At 42.9% G+C, this 22,342-nt stretch overlaps 2 protein-coding genes across 2 annotated transcripts; both read right to left on the minus strand.

Moving 5' to 3' along the window:
* Nucleotides 1–290: 290 nt before the first annotated feature.
* On the minus strand, nucleotides 291–6,587 carry cnp (2'',3''-cyclic nucleotide 3'' phosphodiesterase). Its single transcript, XM_066698403.1, has 4 exons — nucleotides 6,480–6,587; nucleotides 3,883–4,594; nucleotides 2,736–2,869; nucleotides 291–2,128 (listed from the first exon to the last, which is right to left on the minus strand). Exons 2-4 carry the CDS (start codon nucleotides 4,532–4,534, stop codon nucleotides 1,604–1,606), a joined length of 1,311 nt encoding a protein of 436 aa, XP_066554500.1. The 5' UTR covers nucleotides 4,535–4,594; nucleotides 6,480–6,587; the 3' UTR covers nucleotides 291–1,603.
* Nucleotides 6,588–8,421: 1,834 nt separating this feature from the next.
* Nucleotides 8,422–19,052, minus strand: odad4 (outer dynein arm docking complex subunit 4). The gene is made up of 12 exons (XM_066698404.1): nucleotides 18,833–19,052; nucleotides 18,355–18,486; nucleotides 17,819–17,972; nucleotides 16,607–16,668; nucleotides 16,018–16,177; nucleotides 15,254–15,478; nucleotides 14,957–15,164; nucleotides 14,171–14,257; nucleotides 13,676–13,872; nucleotides 12,962–13,062; nucleotides 10,964–11,039; nucleotides 8,422–8,889 (listed from the first exon to the last, which is right to left on the minus strand). Exons 1-12 carry the CDS (start codon nucleotides 18,953–18,955, stop codon nucleotides 8,846–8,848), a joined length of 1,569 nt encoding a protein of 522 aa, XP_066554501.1. The 5' UTR covers nucleotides 18,956–19,052; the 3' UTR covers nucleotides 8,422–8,845.
* Nucleotides 19,053–22,342: the final 3,290 nt, after the last annotated feature.

Below are 22,342 nucleotides of genomic sequence, written 5' to 3' on the forward strand. Positions count from 1 at the left end.
AAAACCGCTTCAGAGAAAAAGTTGACTAATTTCCATTGATCTTTTTGAACTTTAACCTAAATCAATTCAATATTCATAAGACTATTGCAGTTTATGATCCTCTGTTGGCTTGTAATTGCACACAGCAGAGTGGTGGGCATGCAATATTACAGTTAAGAGATGTCAAATCTAATCAGCAGTTCATATCCGGAGCTGGTAGACAGTTATCATGCCACGTCTATTTCAGGCCCCAGGAAACACCTGTAATGCAGGATCCTGCTTTGGTACAATAAGATCAACATTCACACTGGTAGAGCAAAGCACATTTTATTAAGTGTAAAAAATTAAAATAAAAGACATTAGTGCAAAAATAATACCTCATTACAGGTAGAGCTCAACAAGCAGAATTACAAAACTGCTACATATGAAAATCAATTTGGTCTTTATTAAAGACGACAAAAACAAAAGTGCAAATGCAGCTAACAAATCGTTAAATGCAACTGTGAGAGTATAGAAAGAGGTGCTTTTGGATCGCCAGCAATCAAGGTTTAACAAGTGTCATTTATGCTACTGCTGCCCAAAACACCATATATTCAGCTTTCTAACACAGCCTTACTGGAGAGAGAGAGAGAGAGAGAGAGAGAGAGAAAAATACATGTGCAAAGCTTTTTTTAAATTGTATTTTTTTTTATTAATAGGAAGGACATCTATAGAACGCTTACACTCGCCTACAATAAATCACACAGCACATCCTCAAGTCAACTCTTTGGGCTGTACATCTGTACCATCAGCCCTCTCACACACAGACCAGCATAGGGGAGCCTTAAGAAAATGGTTTAATGCAGAACTTCAGGACGCAATAAGGATAACCTTCATAGTGTTGGATTACACAGCACCCCCCCACTCTCCTCTTTAAGATGTACATCTGCAATACTCACAAATTACACCCACACTGGGGCTGTCAAGAGTAATTATGAAATGCCATACCAGAGCACACAATAAGAACAGTATCCTGAAACAGCACAAGTGGGGAGAAAGAATGCCACATCAGAACTCACTCATTTACCAAGTACCTCAAACATTAAGGCAGTATTAGAATTCACATTACAAAACCACATTGACAAATGTGCAACTTTAAAATATTTTAGCAAAAAAAAAAATGGCCAGTGCACACAAGGTTTGTGGAATTGAATCAATATAAAAACTGTGCATTCCACCCTCCTAGTCCTGCACCGCAAGGAAAACATTATATTGGCTGTTTGAACCCTCAGGCCTACGTTTCATTGAGCACTAAGCACAGAACAGACAAAGAGAGGAAAAATAGTAATACTACATTATGTTAACCGGAGTGGGGAAGTGAAAGATCTGCCATTCATTTCTACAGCTAAATCACAGCCGTGACTAAGCAGGAGCGCACAGGCTGGTCCTGAAGGCCTCTTTGGCTGAACTATTGAGCTAAAGGCAGTTCCCAAGGCTGCAATCTATTTAATACTTGCCTCACCCTCCCAAGAATATATTAAGAGGAGAACACCTAAAAACCACACACACCAACACCAACACACACTCTGCAACCACACAGCACCCCCTGCTGTGAGCAGTGAGACCCCCCCCAGACACCATCTCTTCACAGTAGTGTGCACTTTGATTTCTTCTTCCCCTCTGGCTGGCTCTCTTTTTTCTCTTCCTTCTCCGCCCCTCCTTCCTTCTCCTCCTCCGGCTTCTTCTCCGCTGCCCCCTCCTCGGCCTTGTCAGCCTCTTTCTTCTTGCCGTAGAAGCCCGAGAATACTCCCAGCAGCTCATCTTCCTGGCTCAGGCGCAGCATCCACATGCCCTTCCCGAAGTAGCGCAGCTCCCCCTGCTCCAGATCCTGCACCTTTTCCCCCTCGTTGCCTTCCTTCTCCAGCTTGACGAACTCCAGCAGGTCTTTCCCCGTCTGGACCGGCTCAACTCCCTTGGCACAGCCCAGGGTCACATGTGCGCGGCTCCCTAGGGGCAGATCCTGCTCGGGCATCACCTCCTTCTCCGCATCCGCCGGCCACAACTTCAACTGCTCGTCGGTAAGCGCCACGCGGGCCCCCAGCGTCCGGGGGGTGACGAACAAGGCAGACAGCTTCAGTTTAGAAGCATGGCACAGTGCGTCTCTCACAACCTGCAGAGATGATCGGGGCAAGTGTTTTTAAAATAGGCCTTGTAGACAATGGTGACTGCCATTTACCAGCACACAAGTAATCCCTTTAAGAGCTTAACTTCAAGGGCGTTGCACACAGCACCTTAACACAATGAAGTCAATACACCAGTTAAGGAAAGAGGTGTTCTCTAAACAACATTAATTGATGAATGGCTGGTTTCACAGACCTCGATTAGCAGTAATCTTGAACTACCCTACCTAAAATAACATTGGGTAGACCAGTGTTAATCAGAGTCTATGAAACTGGCCCATTGAGCGTGAAGAACTATGTCCATTAGGGTCTGGAGAGATTATAGATGGACCGACCATACCAATATGCCTTCATAAATTAGCACATCCATTTAAATGTATTCAAGTCAGAAGGGGTTGATTTAGATGCAAGTCTTCCTGACCAGCAACGCCAATTCAGGGGACATGAATGCAATGCCAAAAGTGGTCTTAAGGACCTGAAGAACAGACCTAATCACTGGTAGGATTGGGTGAGCAGATAGTCAAGGAGGAATGCCCTTATGTTTCAGGTTTTCTTCCAGTACCGCTCAGACCGCTCAGGACTGGAGTGAGAACTAACCTCTTTCTCAGCGTACTCCTTTGCCCCGTCGGCCTTCCCGTAGTCACAGAACTTTGTGGTGCAGTGCAGAACCCCCATGTCGTGGAAATACTGCTCCAGATTGACTTCCTCCTCACTGCACTCCTCGGTAGTAACTGCAAACACCAACAGAAAGCCACTTCAGGCTTCTAGTACACAACTCAGACACTGAAACAGTCAGCGATGATGAATCCAGGGAGACCAATATTTCAACTTACTGTGAGTGCATTTCTCCGCCACTGATCTAATACATGTGCAAATAATCAGCTGCACATTCAGATACATTACAAGTCTAGTTATTGCACAACTGAAGCAGTAAAATAAACAAGCTTATTTGGATTAATCTCTGCCCCCATGTGAGGACACTCCAAACTTTAGAATTTGTGCCATTAATAAAGTGGTTATGGTTCAATTTGAGGATTACCAGGCATTACAACAAGGCAACATGAATATGAAATTTGACAAATACAAATTAAGTTTGAAGGGATTCTTTTGCCCTCCCCTCAGAGGACCGTTTAAACAGAAGCTTAGATCCAAGAGACAGCATTGCTCTGTATACCCCCCCCCCCCCCAATTCCCACTACAAGACTAATGTTTCAGCGGTCAAGACATCCTATAGCTCATCTTCACCCAGTTCAGACTTTCAGGGTGTCATCCAATGTGGGAGCACCTCACAGAAGCAAGGTCAGATCTGGGATTCATCAATTCTGGGTGGATCACATTAACTACTGGGCAAAACAGAGAATGGAGCTTGCATCTCAAAATCCACACTTTTAGTCTGACCGCTGATCTTAGGAAATGTGATATAGGGATGGGTTGGAGAACTCATACCAACATTTATTACTGGAGTAATTAAAGTACAGTGCATTAATTTAAATTAATTACAAATAGAAGGGGCTCAGTTCCTATACATTAACCTGTTTCCTCATCCAGTATATGGTCCTCATCTTCCTGTTGTAGACGTGCTTGGGTCCTCCGTAAGCTTGGCAAGGTGAAGACAGCCTAATAAATGCTACCTGGTACTTACCACAATTGCATTTTCTTGCTCTTACTGTATTACGATTCTAGAAATGTGTATATTTTGCCACAACCAAATCATGGTGGTCAAGAAATAAGCTGGCATACTTACACTGACTGACACACTCCTTGAAGCCATCCAGGCTGCTGAGGTTCTTGAGGAAGGCTTCCTTCTTTTTCCTCAAATGATCCTCACACTTCTTGGTGAGGAACCAGCCATAGAAGAGTGGCAGGGGGGTCTCCTCCAGGGGGCCCTTCAGAGAGGTCAGCACCGCCTCAGAGAGGGACCAGTGGGTCTTCAATTTCAGCTCCTCCAGCTGAGTCTTCCAGGGCGTCTTGGGCTCCACAATGAGGATGCTGTAGCCGTGCTGCTCAGCCAGGTTGTACAGCCGGGCCAGACGCTCGGTGTCATGGTTGGTGTCGTCAAGTACTATAACTGGGGTTCCAGCTTTGCAGCAGCTGTCCGTCTCCTCATCCATTCCCTTATACTCCTCGGGCAACACTGAGTGCACAGCTGGCTCAATTTTGCGGTCATCAGCCGAGATGATCTTGGACAAGCCCTGGTACTTCTGCCCAATGGCTTGGGCCAGCAGACTTTTCCCGCTGCCCGGCAGGCCCCTCAGGATGAATAGTGTGTGGGCCTCGCGGAGGGCGGCCATTGTGTCTTCATGCTCCAGGAAGGGGAAGGAGAGGGAGCCCTCGGTCATTACAGGGGTGGCCTGCTGGACCTCAGGGACTTGCTGGGGCTGCTGCTGATCGTCCATGTTGCTCTTAAGGAGATGTACAAGACAGTAAGGGCGTGTGCTATGGAAAAATCTGCGGATCTGGAAAATACAAAAACCATTATTGAAGATTAACCCTGGATGAAGCAGTTGTTGACAAACTAAATGAAAACATTAACCCAAAGGCAGGCAATTCCAGTACTTAAGGGACAGGCTTCTGTAGGTTTCATTGGCAGGTTTCAACTAGCAACCACTCAAGTAATTTGACTCGATAATTACTTCAATTAGCTAATTAAGACCTGTGGAAGATTGAAAAACAATTACCCCTTCAGTCCTGGGAGTGCCTACCTATTTTGACCCTTAATCTTCCTGCTCAAGCAAAGCCCTGGATCCAATTCTACCATTACATGGAAAGAGACTAGAGCAAACAGAAGTCTGGAGGAAGCACATTTTAAGACCAGAAAATAAGATGCAGTTCTTCACAAAAAGGTGGTGTCCAGATCAAATCATAGCAGCACTGCTGGAAGTTGATTCTTTAGGATCCTGCAAGACACTGCCGATTGAAGAAGCCACATGAATACCCATACAAGCAAGATGGGCTGCAATTTATTTCTGCCGAAACCTTTATGCTGTGTATGATTTGTAGGGTGTATAGGAAGTCTCCAGCGCCAGCAAATATAACCTGATCACATCTGTGGCTTCAATCAGCAACAGTTAAAAGGGGTTTATGGTTCAATGCTCTAATGAATTCAATCATAAACAATCTGACCCTGATAGAAAATGCTCCAAACAGGAACTCCTGCATGATCACCCCTCTGGTAACACGATGCAATCCAGTCTGACCCTCCAGCGGGCGGCCGCGATATTAGCTTTGGCACAAGTCTGAATTCCACTCTGCAGTCGCAGCAACAACGAGAGCTAATGCCATTATAAGCCACGCTCTCTTATTTAATAAATGAAGCAAATTACCATCACACAGAAGCGACAGGGCCTGTGTTACCCGTTTTCCATACATCTAGATCAAATATTTTAAGTTTCACTATATACATGAACTGTTGTATGTATGAATTGCTACCGTGTGATCAATTGGAAGTGAAGGATTCGAACTGCGAGCCACACCCATCACATCTACAAGTTGATGAATATCTTTAAAGTGGAGGATCAGGATTTATTCTGCGTTTAGAAAATTACGAGTTTGCGTTTTTTTTTTTTACCGTATTTGGCATAAACTTCATCTATCCTTAAAAAGAATACCCGTTCGTCAGATACGCGATTGTGTGGGCGGTTGCTTTTATTTTGACATTTAAAAGCAGGGGGAGGAAAAAAAAGGCGTTTGCGGACTGTGGCAGTGAAACGCGCACCTGCTGCCTGGCGCACTGATAACACCCCGTCTCGACCGATACAAAGAGCACGGCAGTGAAATGGCAGTTTTACGGTCTGCAGGAGAACCGGAGCGCTCCCCCGTCCCACCGCCCCCGCCACGGCCCGGCCGGAGGGAGGGCAGGGGGAAATCCCGGCGTTATTTCAGCGAAACGGAGCTGCTGCTAAAACAAAGGAAACCACAGTAACTGGGTGCAAGACCCCTCCCTAAACAAAATGGTCTAAATATACAAGACTACAGTAACACTGAGGTCCTATTAAAATCATCACCGAGGCTGCCTCTTTCTGGAATAAGAGAAACTGGATGACTTTCAGTCTTTCCGGTGTGGATGGAAGGATGAGCTCGGCTCTCACACTGGGCTGACCGGCCGGGCTCGGCGCCTCACGCCCCGCTCAGGCTTCTCCGCGCAGCAGCGCCAAGGCAGCTATTGTACCAGACGGTCACAGGGCTGCGTCTTCACCCCCCAACCTGCGCGACCGACCGATACTCAGCTGTTCGCCATTTACACGCTGCAGGGTGAGACCGGAGCATTGCGAGCTTTCAAGACGCCTTTTCACTTTCGAGTCCAACACGTCCCCCTGGCAGCGGCGGTTCGGCAGCACTCACCGGGCTGGAGCGGCTGTCTGTGTCACCGGGCTGGAGCGGCTGGGCTGCACGGCGGCGCGGCTGTCTGTGTCTGCGCCCTCCTGCGCGCGCCGCACTTAACGCCCCGGCGCCGCGCGCCGCACGTGACCAAGGGCGGAGGGAGCGCGCGCTCCCGTGCGTCTGCGTCAGTTTTGGGTTTCTTCTTAATATTTTACTGGAAGTATGCAAATAACGACTTTTAAAAATAGATTCGATAAAATGCTTGAATTTGTATTCTTACACATGCAATTAAGCTGTTTGAGCTGCAAAGCAACCAACACACGAAACCCTGCAATTGATATATATTATGATATTTCTCAGCAAACGCCCTTATCCAAAGCAATTTATACACCGATATATAAGCCATAACATAATGACCACTGACAGGTGAAGTGAATAACACTGATAATCTCGCTATATTAGGCAGCAAGTGAACATTTTGTCCTCAAAGTTGATGTGTTAGAAGCAGGAAAAATGGGCAAGTGTAAGGATCTGAGCGACTTTGACAAGGGCCAAATTGTGATGGCTAGACGACTGGGTCAGAGCATCTCCAAAACTGCAGCTCTTGTGGGGTGTTCCCGGTCTGCAGTGGTCAGTACCTATCAAAAGTGTTCCAAGGAAGGAAAAGTGGTGAACCGGCGACAGGGTCATGGGCGGCCAAGGCTCATTGATGCACGTGGGGAGCGAAGGCTGGCCCGTGTGGTCCGATCCAACAGACGAGCTACTGTAGCTCAAATTGCTGAAAAAGTTAATGCTGGTTCTGATAGAAAGGTGTCAGAACACACAGTGCATCGCAGTTTGTTGCGTATGGGACTGCGTAGCCGCAGACCAGTCAGGGTGCCCATGCTGACCCCTGTCCACTGCCGGAATGCCTACAATGAGCACATGAGCATCAGAACTGGACCACGGAGCAATGGAAGAAGGTGGCCTGGTCTGATGAATCACGAGTTCAAGGTGTTGACTTGGCCTCCAAATTCCCCAGATCTCAATCCAATCGAGCATCTGTGGGATGTGCTGGACAAACAAGTCCGATCCATGGAGGCCCCACCTCGCAACTTACAGGACTTAAAGGATCTGCTGCTAACGTCTTGATGCCAGATACCACAGCACACCTTCAGAGGTCTAGTGGAGTCCATGCCTCGACAGGTCAGGGCTGTTTTGGCGGCAAAAGGGGGACCTACACAATATTAGGCAGGTGGTCATAATGTTATGGCTGATCAGTGTATATATAGTTACCCATTTACACCGTTTTTTTTTTGTTTTTACTGGAGCAAGCCAGGTGAATTTACTTGCTCAAGGGTACAACAGCTTTGCTTTATTTAATAACTGCTTCTGGCTTTATTTTATTGCATCGCATATTTAAATAGTAGATTAACATAACTAGCATGTTTTAATAATTTAATAATAATATAAATACATTTCATATAACTTGATGATTATTAATGGTGTATTAATAATTCTCCTGTTTTAAATATTTTTTCAAATTGTTGCACTATTTTTTATTTAAAAAAAGAAAATAATTATACAGAAAAATGTTCAGTTATACAGTGTGCTTAAGTACACTTCTAAACTGTGTTCTTGATCAGTCATACAGAACAGTTTAGGTAATTAAACAATTAAGTTCTGACATTACATTTAGCTTTTTATTGTGTACAGGTTTACCCTGACCCAGACCTTATTATTTTGCATTACCTGCACACCAATGTTTTGGCAGTTCAGATTTGCTGATTTTTAGTTAATTTCCAAGGTAAGAAATCCATGTTATGTTAAAAGACTCTACAGACTTTCTAGTGTCACAGTGCAGTTGTTTTCCCCATATAATAAAGCTACTTGAATAAAACCAGAAACATTTCAGTTAATTGTAGCTGATTAGCAATTTCTGTTACTATGACAATACATTACCAGGAAAAATAGACACAAATAATTAGTGGTGAATATGTCTTATTTTATAGTTCTATTATTTCTTCACCCATTTATTCTAGACAGCCTTAATATAAATCACATTATACATACTTCCTTTTTCATCAACAATATTCATAAATGCTTTACACATATTTCTGTCAGCACATATGTTTATTTATATATAGGTTAGCTTAACTAGATCAAGTCTCTTACTACTGGATTTAGTAATCTTTCTTGTAAACCACAGCAAAATCAATGCTTTTTCATGTGTAGGGAACTCTCTTTTTTTATTTTTATTAAAGCTTACAAAGGGTGATCTATTAAAAATGTAAAAGCACCAGAAACAGGCGAATCAACATGCAAATGCTTTGAGACATCACGTTTAAAATACATTATTCATTTATTATTTTTGTTTTGTTTTCTTGGGAACAGAGGATAGTGCTTCTTCAGTCTTCACTGGCTTCTGTCTCTTCTGTTACATTCTCTTCATCTAAAAAAGAAAATAAAAAAATATATTAATGATCGAAGATATGCTATCCCACCACTATTCACTAGGGATTATATGACAGGCTGTTTAAAATCCACATCAAATCAGGAACAATGAAAATGTGCTTATTCAGTTATAATTCTGCTCATATGAGCAGCAGCAGTGGTAAATAAAATAGGGCTAGATCTACAATATATACAGTGCATCCGGAAAGTATTCACAGCGCTTCACTTTTTCCACATTTTGTTATGTTACAGCCTTATTCCAAAATGGATTAAATTAATTATTTTCCTCAAAATTCTACAAACAATACCCCATAATGACAACGTGAAAGAAGTTTGTTTGAAATCTTTGCAAATTTATTAAAAATAAAAAACAAAAAAAGCACATGTACATAAGTATTCACAGCCTTTGCCATGACACTCAAAATTGAGCTCAGGTGCATCCTGCTTCCACTGATCATCCTTGAGATGTTTCTACAACTTGATTGGAGTCCACCTGTGGTAAATTCAGTTGATTGGACATGATTTGGAAAGGCACACACCTGTCTATATAAGGTCCCACAGTTAACAGTGCATGTCAGAGCACAAACCAAGCCATGAAGTCCAAGGAATTGTCTGTAGACCTCTGAGACAGGATTGTATTGAGGCACAGATCTGGGGAAGGGTACAGAAAAATGTCTGCAGCATTGAAGGTCCCAATGAGCACAGTGGGCTCCATCATCTATAAATGGAAGAAGTCTGGAACCACCAGGACTCTTCCTAGAGCTGGCCACCTGGCCAAACTGAGCGATTGGGGGAGAAGGGCCTTAGTCGGGGAGGTGACCAAGAACCCGATGGTCACTCTGACAGAGCTCCAGCGTGTCTCTGTGGAGAGAGGAGAACCTTCCAGAAGAACAACCATCTCTGCAGCACTCCACCAATCAGGCTTGTATGGTATAGTGGCCAGACGGAAGCCACTCCTCAGTAAAAGGCACATGACAGCCTGTCTGGAGTTTGCCAAAAGGCACCTGAAGGACTCTCAGACCATGAGAAACAAAATTCTCTGGTCTGATGAAACAAAGATTGAACTCGTGTCTGGAGGAAACCAGGCACCGCTCATCACCTGGCCAATACCATCCCTACAGTGAAGCATGGTGGTGGCAGCATCATGCTGTGGGGATGGTTTTTCAGCGGCAGGAACTGGGAGACTAGTCAGGATTGAGGGAAAGATAAATGCAGCAATGTACAGAGACTTCCTTGATGAAAACCTGCTCCAGAGCGCTCTGGACCTCAGACTGGGGCGAAGGTTCATCTTCCAACAGGACAACGACCCTAAGCACACAGCCAAGATAACAAAGGAGTGGCTACAGGACAACTCTGTGAATGTCCTTGAGTGGCCCAGCCAGAGCCCAGACTGGAACCTGATTGAACATCTCTGGAGAGGTCTGAAAATGGCTGTGCACCGACGCTCCCCATCCAACCTGATGGAGCTTGAGAGGTCCTGCAAAGAAGAATAGGAGAAACTGCCCAAAAATTAGGTGTCAAGCTTGTAGCATCAAACTCAAAAAGACTTGAGGCTGCAATTGGTGCCAAAGGTGCTTCAACAAAGTATTGAGCAAAGGCTGTGAATACTTATGTTCATGTGCTATTTTATTTTTTATTTTTAATAAATTTGCAAAGATTTCAAACAAACTTCTTTCACGTTATCATTATGGGGTATTGTTTGTAGAATTTTGAGGAAAATAATTTAATCCATTTTGGAATAAGGCTGTAACATAACAAAATGTGGAAAAAGTTAAGCGCTGTGAATACTTTCCGGATGCACTTTATGCATTTTAATGCTAACCTCTTTAAATGGTCCTCTCTCTATTTACATTATTCCTTGTGTTATCTGAAACCAGGATCTTAAGAAAGGCACTTATATAGATTTTTTTTTTTTTTTATTAAACTATTGTTTTGTTTCAAATGGGGGTATGCAGAGATGCTCAATGCCAGTCGGGGAGGGCCACAGTGTTTTCAAATTTTCACTCCCCCTACACTCTTTGCTACTGAATTCTGCTCATTATGTCAATCCAAGTATATAGATTAGTAAATACCATTGACTTCATTCTCCTCCTCCCTTTCCTCTGATTTAGGCTCCTCTGTCAGGTGGATAGAAGCATCTTCAAGAGCCTAAAGACAAAACACACAAGGGTTTGGCATGGTTTACCCATTATGCAATGTGTCTTGCAAAAGATACACACCGCTGTCTTAATTTCATTTCATCCGTAAGTTTTTTCGTTCCAGGATTTGGAACCTCTAACTGTTTGTTCTCCTTTACTAACCCCATTTGGATCGACTTACAGTGAGGGAAAAAAGTATTTGATCCCCTGCTGATTTTGTTCGTTTGCCCACTGACAAAGAAATGATCAGTCTATAATTTTAATGGTAGGTGTATTTTAACAGTGAGAGACAGAATAACAACAAAAAAAATCCAGAAAAATGCATTAGAAAAAAGTTATCAATTGATTTGCATGTTAATGAGGGAAATAAGTATTTGATCCCCTATCAATCTGCAAGATTTCTGGCTCCCAAGTGTCTTTTATACAGGTAACGAACTGAGATTAGGAGCACTCTCTTAAAGGGAGTGCTCCTAATCTCAGCTCGTTACCTGTATAAAAGACACCTGTCCACAGAAGCAATCAATCAATCAGATTCCAAACTCTCCACCATGGCCAAGACCAAAGAGCTGTCCAAGGATGTCAGGGACAAGATTGTAGACCTACACAAGACTGGAATGGGCTACAAGACCATCGCCAAGCAGCTTGGTGAGAAGGTGACAACAGTCACGATTATTCGCAAATGGAAGAAACACAAAATAACTGTCAGTCTCCCTCGGTCTGGGGCTCCATGGAAGATCTCACCTCGTGGAGTTTCAATGATCATGAGAACGGTGAGGAATCAGCCCAGAACTACACGGGGGGATCTTGTTAATGATCTCAAGGCAGCTGGGACCATAGTCACCAAGAAAACAATTGGTAACACACTACGCCGTGAAGGACTGAAATCCTGTAGCGCCCGCAAGGTCCCCCTGCTCAAGAATGCACATGTTCATTGGCAAACTTCAGATGGGCCTGTACATCTGAATGATTCAGAGAACTGGGTGAAAGTGTTGTGGTAAGATGAGACCAAAATCGAGCTCTTTGACATCAACTCAACTCGCCGGGTTTTGAGGAGGAGGAATGACCCCAAGAACACCATCCCCACCGTCAAACATGGAGGTGGAAACATTATGCTTTGGGGGTGTTTTTCTGCTAAGGGGACAGGACAACTGCACCGCATCAAAGGGACGATGGACGGGGCCATGTACCGTCAAATCTTGGGTGAGAACCTCCTTCCCTCAGCCAGGGCATTGAAAATGGGTCGTGGATGGTATTCCAGCATGACAATGACCCAAAACACACAGCCAAGGCAACAAAGGAGTGGCTCAAGAAGAAGCACATTAAGGTCCTGGAGTGGCCTAGCCAGTCTCCAGACCTTAATCCCATAGAAAATCTGTGGAGGGAGCTGAAGGTTCGAGTTGCCAAACGTCAGCCTCGAAACCTTAATGACTTGGAGAGGATCTGCAAAGAGGAGTGAGACAAAATCCCTCCTGAGATGTGTGTAAACCAAGTACTAAGTCGAAGTGTCAAATACTTATTTCCCTCTTTAACATGCAAATCAATTTATAACTTTTTTGAAATGTGTTTTTCTGTATTTTTTTGTTGTTATTCTGTCTCTCACTGTTAAAATACACCTACCATTAAAATTATAGACTGATCATTTATTTGTCAGTGGGCAAACGTACAAAATCAGCAGGGGATCAAATACTTTTTCCCCTCACTGTATACCTCTTGCCCAACTGTACACTGAGGCTTGTACCAGATGTCATAACGTGCATAAGCTCAGGAACTTTTTCACATAAAATAAGTATGTTTCCACCACCCCATATATACTTATAATTTACTCAAAAGACTGCAGCATCAGAATCAATCCATTCTAATTCACAGCTGGGTCTGTTGTAAGATTCAGGTGAATGTCCTCCTTCACTGATTATATCATGTGTTCCTCATCACCTTCTTAACGGCCTCCTTTGCTGGGTCATCCTTCAGGACCTCTGCCTTCTCCAGGGCCTTTTGGAAGTGCGTCACAGCATTCTGGTAGTTTCCCAGTTTCACTGTTTCAGGAAACAGAAGAGGCACATCAGATTGGCATCAGGAACCTGATATTTCATCAGCAGTAAAGTTGTGCAATTATTCACTAAGGTCACAAGATGAAGAATATTGGTGAATCATGATATCATGTGCTTCAGTATACACATATCATGATATCCCTCTGTAGCTGTGTGGAGTGAAAAGCTAAACTAGGAGTAATATCTGGCTAGTTAGTTACTACTAGGATTGTAAAAGTGTTATGTCTTAAATTATATTAAGAGAGACAGATAGGCCAATTAGATTTTCATTTTGGTGCTGCTGACGTATGTCTACATGCATTTAATCACAAATTGAGTTAATCAGCAAAAACAATGATATACTAGCAAGCAAAGCACAGGGAACTATGTTGAACACTGAACAGGAACTGCAGCAAGTAAGGAGAAGAACAGCTGAGGGGAAACAGCAGCTGAAGAATATAGGTGAATCATGATATAATTTGCTTCAGTATGCATATATTATGATATGAGGGACAGAGGGGAAACAGCAGATGAAACAGTAAAAACTACGCTGGTAAACAGCCCACCATTCAGGTGGCTTTGACCATGCATTCCCAGGCATTAGAAAGGTGCCTCTCACCCTCAGACTGTGCCACCAACACACAGGCATTCAGCTGCCACTCATCGTCACCCGTCTCCCCGGCTGCCACCAGCGAGTGCTCGCCGTACTCCCGACCCTCTGCGTAGCGGCCCAGCTCCAGGTGGCAGCGCCCGATCTCGTGGAAGAGCCACGTCTTCTCCAGGCTCGTCTTGGTCAGAGGAATCTTCTCCTCCCAGCTAAAAAGAGCAAAGCCAGGTCAGGGGCCACAGTGATCTATACCAGCCCATCAACAACGATCCTCATGTAATTAATATTGCCACTCACGTGGTAAACATATATTCACAGATGCTCTCATTGCTATTAATAACAATGAGAATATCCACACCCTAGTTCAAGACATTTCAAATATGATACATAAAGTATACAAACACTGGCAAATTATAAAGCATTTCAGATCAGCCTATGTTTGAATCTGTATTTTGGTTTCTTATGAACTTCGTATATTAGACGGCATGCCCATCACTGTTCACTCACGCTTCTATAGCTTGTGGGAATTTCCCAATCCTGGCATACACGCGTCCGATATTGTCCAGCGCCCTTGATTTTGCTTCGGAAAGATTGCTGTTGTAAAACAATAACAAAGTCAGAACATAAATAATTACATCTATTATAAACAGAACAGTACCCAGCCATGTTCATTTGTAACTTTAAAGCACACAAACAGGATGTTCTGTAGTATCATGAAAGCAGACCACTTAAAAGGAAATAAATCGACAAAAAGCCTTTACAGTATATAGTAAGTTGAGACGTTTCCAGAGACTCCTCTAAACAGAGCTGTGTTCAGTGTTTGATAATGGGTGTTGGAAAGTCCCCTAGATCAGTCAAGTGAGCTGTTATCTGTGTACAAGGCTCATGGTTTCACTTACTCTAGACCAGACCTTCTCAATAAGTGGGCGTACACAACTACTACACTGCAAGTCTATTTATTCTCAATCTATCCCCATTCCTTTTTCATTCCACTTGAATCGACTCATTGGAAATAACTGAAGTTACATTAAACTGAAACAAATGTGAGAAAAATACTGGCCAAATCGCTCAAGAACTAAAGCCTCCTTCACTCTTTTTGAATACTGCTTAGAAAAGGTATCTCTGCAAGTCCTCTTAATCAGTAATTTAAAATGGAGCCTTTTTATGTATTTTGTTTCATAGTTGTGTATAGTTTGATTTGCGTTACATAGCATCGAACTAAAGGGCATGCCATGGGCAGTGCTGGAACAGGATGTGAGATGGTGTTTGGGCTGAGCTCCTGTTGTATTTCACCTCTGCCTGGCCAGGTCCAAGTCCTTCTTGTGGCTGTCCAGCGCACCCTCCATGTCCCCCATGTCGATTAGGGCGTTCCCGATGAAGCTGTGCAGGTTGCCCAACACCTCTATCTTGTTGGGCACGTCCTCGTCAGACCAGGCCTGCACCACCTTCAGGACCTGGCGGGCCTTCTTACAGCTCCCCTCTGCGTTGCCTAAAGTCAGGGCTGAAAACACAACAGAAAGGTACAGTTACTAGGACCTGAACTGCTCCTACAGAACTGAGCTATGTATCAATTTCCCCCTGCCTTCTCACCCTTGTCGATCTCCTCCAGGCTCTGCAGGATGTATCTGTTGGGGTCCGAGGGCTTGCCCTCCCTGGTCTTTTTCCATTTCTGCTGCATCAGCTTGCGGTCCCTCTCCCGGGCATAGATGGGCTTCTGTTGCCTCCAGAACTCCGTGCGTGTGTCCAGGTAGCTGATGCCGCTCAGGATCAGGTCCTGCACCTTGAGCCCACTGCGCAGGTTCCCACTGATCAGATCTGTACAAGACCACAACAATAGCTGTATTTACATGCGAGGATGAATCATGCCCAGTGTGGGGTTTTGAGTGACTAATTTAAATGGGTGAGGTGGAATTACAACAGCGGTGTTATAAAGGCAAGTCCTTAGCATTTTTTGTACAGGTAAGCTTGCAGTACCTCAGACTTCACATTTGCTCTCAACAGTGCCTGCATCTACCCACAATTATACTTGAAAATGTGGCATAAAAACATATGCATGTTCGTATAGTATGAGAATCTTTCTTTCATTGCCTTTTGTGTCCATGTGCATGTATTCAGTGCTGCTGTGTTTTATGTGGTTCTGTCATGACATCTGAATCACTAGTCGGTTTAAAACGTGTTCCCAGGCAACTCGTATTGGCAACGGCATAGCTTGCATAGCAACACAGTCCCTAAAAAATACAGCAAGCCCATCTGGACAAAACTGGTAAACAGAAACAACAGTATCAGGCAACAGTGTTTTCAAGATGTACTTATTTTGTGATGTGTAAAATATGCACTGCATTTGATGTGGGCACCTTCATCTTTGAGCAGTTTCTCCAGGTACTCCTTGTCGCTGTACAGCTCCCCCAGTAGTTGCCGCACTGTCTTCCCGCTCTTCGGACTTTCCTTCTTACTCTGCAGTTTCTTCTCTTTCTTCAGTGGTCTGACTGGTGATTTGGATTTGCCTTTTTTGCCCTGCAAAAGCCCACCAAGCACTGTATTACACAACTTCTAACTCCTCAATTCAAAAAGCTTTCCTGGTCTGCATGCTGGTATATGAGTATACAGAATATAGACACAGGAAAAAAAGAGAAGACAACATAAATATCAGGGATGGAAATAAGACTCACACTGTATAACAGACTGAGTCATTCCAGGTTTTACATTTAGGCTATTTTATATAAACCCCCATCAATTGCTGGATATTTGAGAGTTTACTCTGATCTTGGCACAGTGAGCACAGACAGACTTGGGGAATTCAAATAACACTAAAGATCTTTGCTGTTATGCTTATCCTGCAGTTTCTACTACCTGAAATGGATCGGTATCAGTGTCCATCACTTTAATATCATGTTCAAGAAACGTTGATCATTGTTGAATTACAGGAAACATTAGCAAGTGTACCTCATCCTTTCTCTGGAAGAACGAGAGGTCTCCTTTATTTTCCAGCTTCACAGATGAAGGGCCTAGGAAGCACAAAAATGAAGGTTAGCACCCCCTACTGGAAAGTTTGCAGATCCCACACCATTCTGTAGGAACTACAGGGAATTTCAGTTTTCAACTCCTTGTAAATGAAACTGGGATACCAAACAAGACTAACTTGAACTTCCCAATAATACCACTTTTTCTGTTTCTAAGCCACTAAGGTTATCCAGAATATTTTACTTTCCTTAGGAAAACAATAAGTAAGCAGACTGCCCTGTAGATGAGGATTTACTGCCAACCTTTGAGAACAATGGGATTGTATGAGGCTATAGATCTCAAGACCCTGCAAAATACACATCCAAAATCTCAAGCTGTTAATCAAGTCAGACAACTGAAACACATCAAAGTAACTAAAAAATTATCACTGCACCCACTAATAATACAAAACATTATTCAATAATTGTGATCAATCTGTAACTGGCACATTAACTATGATTGCTCTCATACACACATATGTAAATAAACATTCTGAGGTGGGAAAAAAATACTTCAGTAGCCTAACTCAGTGGTTCTCAATCCTGGACCTGCAGGACCCCCTACCCTGCTGTATTTCGTTTCAACTGAGCTCTCAATTACTTTATTTAACCCTTAATAACCCTCCCTTAATTAAAAGGATCTGATTGAGGAAATTATTAGTTCAATGAAGGGATCAATTAAGTAATTGAGGGCTCGGTTGGAACAAAACACAGCAGGGTAGGGTTGGGATCCACTGGCCTAAATTATGAAAATATGTTTTTGTAATTCCAAGAAACCAATGAAAAATGTTGATTCATTTCAGTCAGGTATAAGTACAGACAAATACCTCTCACTTAAATTTAAATATTACATTTTCTGTATGTAGGTGAAAAAGCACCAGTTGGAGGAAATACCTGAATTGCCCTTCATTATTAGAGGATAGTTTATAATTAGCCTGTAGTTGATATACTGATTTCTTCCTCACTATTTTTAATTCCACTTAATTAAAAAGGCTTGGTTCTCTGATTGAAATTTCTGACTGTGAACATGGTGGTCAGGTTGTTTGAATTCAACCATGAATGTCAAATAGGAGAACTAGTCAGGCCCAGAATGCCCTCTCGTTCTTAATCTTCTCTACTGTTTTAACTGATCTAGATTTGAAACAATTGTACTTACTGCCCACAGAATTGTCAATGGCCTCTTGTGCTTTCTGGATGCCCAGTCTGAATTCCTGGAGCTCTGGGCGCAGTTTGTGTCCCCGATGGTAAAACACCAAAGCAAATTCAAAGTCTCCCATTGCATACAAGGCTTCTGCTTTCTGGTACATACCCTGGGGAAGGGGGGGATACCAGTAGCAATTCAGCATTGAATAATACAGTATAGATTAGAGATGAAACCATAGAGAGTGTGGCATTGTATATCATCAGGTTGTTTGAGTTATGTGGCTGACACCTTTTTGCACAAGGTGAATCACATTTAAACATGTTTTTAGCATACCTTAGTGGAAAGATAAAATAATAAAGTAGAGAAAAGCAAAAATACAAGACCTGGACAAATTAAAGCAAAACAGCGTCATTTCGCTAAATACATGTGTATGTTTGTTTGTTTGGGGGAAGGGGACTAGAAAGCATACTGGGACCCCTATTAAAAGGTGTAGACATTGAAATTGAAGACACTGGGTGACAACCCTGTGAAGACCCTCAGCAGCACACCTTGAAGAAGCCCCTGTCCTCTTTCAGCGAGGCCTCGGCGTCCCGCAGCGCACTGCCGGGATCCCCCATCCGCAGGTAACATCGGGACCGGGCCACCAGGCAGTGTTTATCGTCCGGCTGCAGCGACAGCGCCTGCGCAACATGTACAGCGTCAGAGGCACTTAAAAACACACTGCGCTCATCCATGCTGATAGTGTGTAATTACTCTCTCGTTACACATCCACACCTGATATTGACACATAACTGGTTGTAGTTGCTTTACAGGTCATTTAACGGCTATGTTTACACTGGTCGTTTCTGTATATTTCGTAAACTGGTGGGACCTTTTCGCACCAATATACGCATGTTTTTAATTGAAATCTAAACGTAATGTGAGATTAAATGAAGATCCCCGTCCCTCTAGAAGATTTAAACGGGCGCATCCAAAATAAAAACCGGTGACCTAGCGGACACCGACTGTTTTGGCACACAAGTTTACCGTGGTGTAACTCTCGATGGATTTGATATATTCCCCTTTGAGGTAAAGTTGGTCGCCTTCCGCTATGTAGGTAGAAAACGAGCACTTGGGTCCCTGCTCCCCGTCGTCCTGGTTGGCCGACATTATGGACTTATGCTCGTTTTATCGCTGATATTTATTTTAACTTTCCAAAAGCACAGCCGCCGCGCGCTCTGCCCGATCCAAATGCGTCGCACGGTATCCTAGCAACCGGGTCTCACAGCCCGAACGCCACACTTCCGTGTCTGCGCAGAAGACCTTCATTTTAACAGCCTTCTGCACATTAAATATGCACACTCTCTGCGCCTTTCCGATAAAAAGCAGTCACCCCATTTTTTTCTTTCTTTAAGTTTTTGGTTCTTGACAATAACTGACTACAGATCAGATCACTACCATGCGTTTTGTTTTTAATATAAGAGAAACAAAAACCTCAAATAAGACAACGAACACAAAATGTAAAACAAGTTGTTTTTCAGATTCATAAAGAAAATGTTTTTAAAATTCCATATTATATTGGTCTATGTAGAAGTCAGTGGTGCATTGCAATCTTAAGAGCGTAACTTTGCAATCAGCTAGTTGTTCTAAAACAGGGGTTCCCAATGTTTTGTGATGGAGGGTCAATTTCGCGAGGTTGCATGAGATGGGGGGCCGCAGTACAAAACGAACCACCGATTTTATTTCCTATACATTTCTGTTAGGGAACATTTATTAACTTTAATTGTTGTTTTATTATTTTCCCCGCAAGTTACATGTGCAATTTGTAACAGAAAATGTTCATGAAATGTAAAAATATAGTAAATCTTCAGAAAAAGGGTGGTTGAAGGTTGGCTTTGGGGGCGCACTTTGGGAACCCCTGTGCTAGAAGGAAGTGTGATATCTTCAGCATAGACGACCACCAGACCATGCAGACAATATGGAAATATCACTGGAGAGTTACGTTTAGGATTTAAAGAAACGCTGGTCGTTTCTCCAATAACAGGAAAGTCACAGTGAGTATACGTTTCAGCTTTACATTAGAGCACCGCTTTAAGGAGTGGAAGATGCACACTGTGACCAAACTCTCAGGCTGGAATATAATATAAAAGTGAATACAATAATTAACTAATGAGAAACACTCTTCACAGAGAAGTAAAATAAACACATAATACATAAATAAACCTGCATCTAATTCAGTCTAGTGGTTAAACCTGGGTATCTTCTCAACATCTAAGTTGGATCTAAAGCACCAATTGGATTGGTACCCAATATCTTGTCACTGGTACTACAGGAACATTATTTTTATATGGTGATGAACAGGCCAGTATTGGATGATACTGCTCCATTCATGGTTTCAACCAGGTCTAAACCAGAGCAATTATTTCTTCAGTGCCATCCTCTATTATCCATAATACACCTAAATGTAATTCATAAAAACAATGTGGTCTCCAATTAAAGGAACTAAGCTATACCTGTACATAAGAGAACGACTGTAGATAATCTCAAACCAACATTTTTTTGAGCCCTCACACATCACAGATATAACTGTGAGGAACAGCCCTCAAGCAGTACAATGCCCTGTCCGTTTGTCCCCACTAATGAAGCCACAAGTAACCACACTTGTCAATGACTTTAATGTATTAACCAGTGACATAGGTCCACATTTGAGCTTCTTGAATAATAAGTCTAATTGATTAATGAGTCGTGTGAAAATGGCAATGATTGTCGCAGGGCACAAAGTGATCCATTGACCAGATACCTTGAATTTTCAATGTGATGCACAGTTAAAGCACCTCGTATGAACATGACTCGCTGTATAACCTTACAGCGCAGTCATTAAAATTACCTCAGCGTTCTATGGAAAAAATGTATCCCTCAGCAATTATATATATATATAAACAATATACACTCACCTAAAGGATTATTAGGAACACCTGTTCAATTTCTCATTAATGCAATTATCTAACCAACCAATCACATGGCAGTTGCTTCAATGCATTTAGGGGTGTGGTCCTGGTCAAGACAATCTCCTGAACTCCAAACTGAATGTCTGAATGGGAAAGAAAGGTGATTTAAGCAATTTTGAGCGTGGCATGGTTGTTGGTGCCAGACGGGCCGGTCTGAGTATTTCACAATCTGCTCAGTTACTGGGATTTTCACGCACAACCATTTCTAGGGTTTACAAAGAATGGTGTGAAAAGGGAAAAACATCCAGTATGCGGCAGTCCTGTGGGCAAAAATGCCTTGTTGATGCTAGAGGTCAGAGGAGAATGGGCCGACTGATTCAAGCTGATAGAAGAGCAACTTTGACTGAAATAACCACTCGTTACAATCGAGGTATGCAGCAAAGCATTTGTGAAGCCACAACACGTACAACCTTGAGGCGGATGGGCTACAACAGCAGAAGACCCCACCGGGTACCACTCATCTCCACTACAAATAGGAAAAAGAGGCTACAATTTGCACAAGCTCACCAAAATTGGACAGTTGAAGACTGGAAAAATGTTGCCTGGTCTGATGAGTCTCGATTTCTGTTGAGACATTCAGATGGTAGAGTCAGAATTTGGCGTAAACAGAATGAGAACATGGATCCATCATGCCTTGTTACCACTGTGCAGGCTGGTGGTGGTGGTGTAATGGTGTGGGGGATGTTTTCTTGGCACACTTTAGGCCCCTTAGTGCCAATTGGGCATCGTTTAAATGCCACGGCCTACCTGAGCATTGTTTCTGACCATGTCCATCCCTTTATGACCACCATGTACCCATCCTCTGATGGCTACTTCCAGCAGGATAATGCACCATGTCACAAAGGTCGAATCATTTCAAATTGGTTTCTTGAACATGACAATGAGTTCACTGTACTAAACTGGCCCCCACAGTCACCAGATCTCTACCCAATAGAGCATCTTTGGGATGTGGTGGAACAGGAGCTTCGTGCCCTGGATGTGCATCCCACAAATCTCCATCAACTGCAAGATGCTATCCTATCAATATGGGCCAACATTTCTAAAGAATGCTTTCAGCACCTTGTTGAATCAATGCCACGTAGAATTAAGGCAGTTCTGAAGGCGAAAGGGGGTCAAACACAGTATTAGTATGGTGTTCCTAATAATCCTTTAGGTGAGTGTACTCTGGTTATAGACTGTAGTGGAAGTGGTTGATGGTTAGAATCTTCTAAACCTGTGGCCTTCTTTATAGAATTGCACAGGTGGAACAGCAGTAAGAAGGCAAGATCAAAAATAAAACATTAGCAGCTTAGTAATTAATATGGTTTTTAATGTGTTCTAGGTAAAAGTTAAACTTTCATCTTTACGAAGAAATTGATGAGACAAATGTCATTTTCATTGACAATACATTCTAAGTGAATTTATTTAACACCTTACTCTTGCACCTTCATGATGCTAACATAGGCCATTAAAAGTACTGAGTACTTGAATATGAGAATTAAAGGAAAACAAAAACCTTTCAAAATGGGAGATTCTACCAAGATTTTCAGAAGATATGGACTTTTGACAG

Source organism: Amia ocellicauda, chromosome 3, assembly GCF_036373705.1.
Source record: "Amia ocellicauda isolate fAmiCal2 chromosome 3, fAmiCal2.hap1, whole genome shotgun sequence".
NCBI classification, from domain to species: Eukaryota; Metazoa; Chordata; class Actinopteri; order Amiiformes; family Amiidae; genus Amia; species Amia ocellicauda.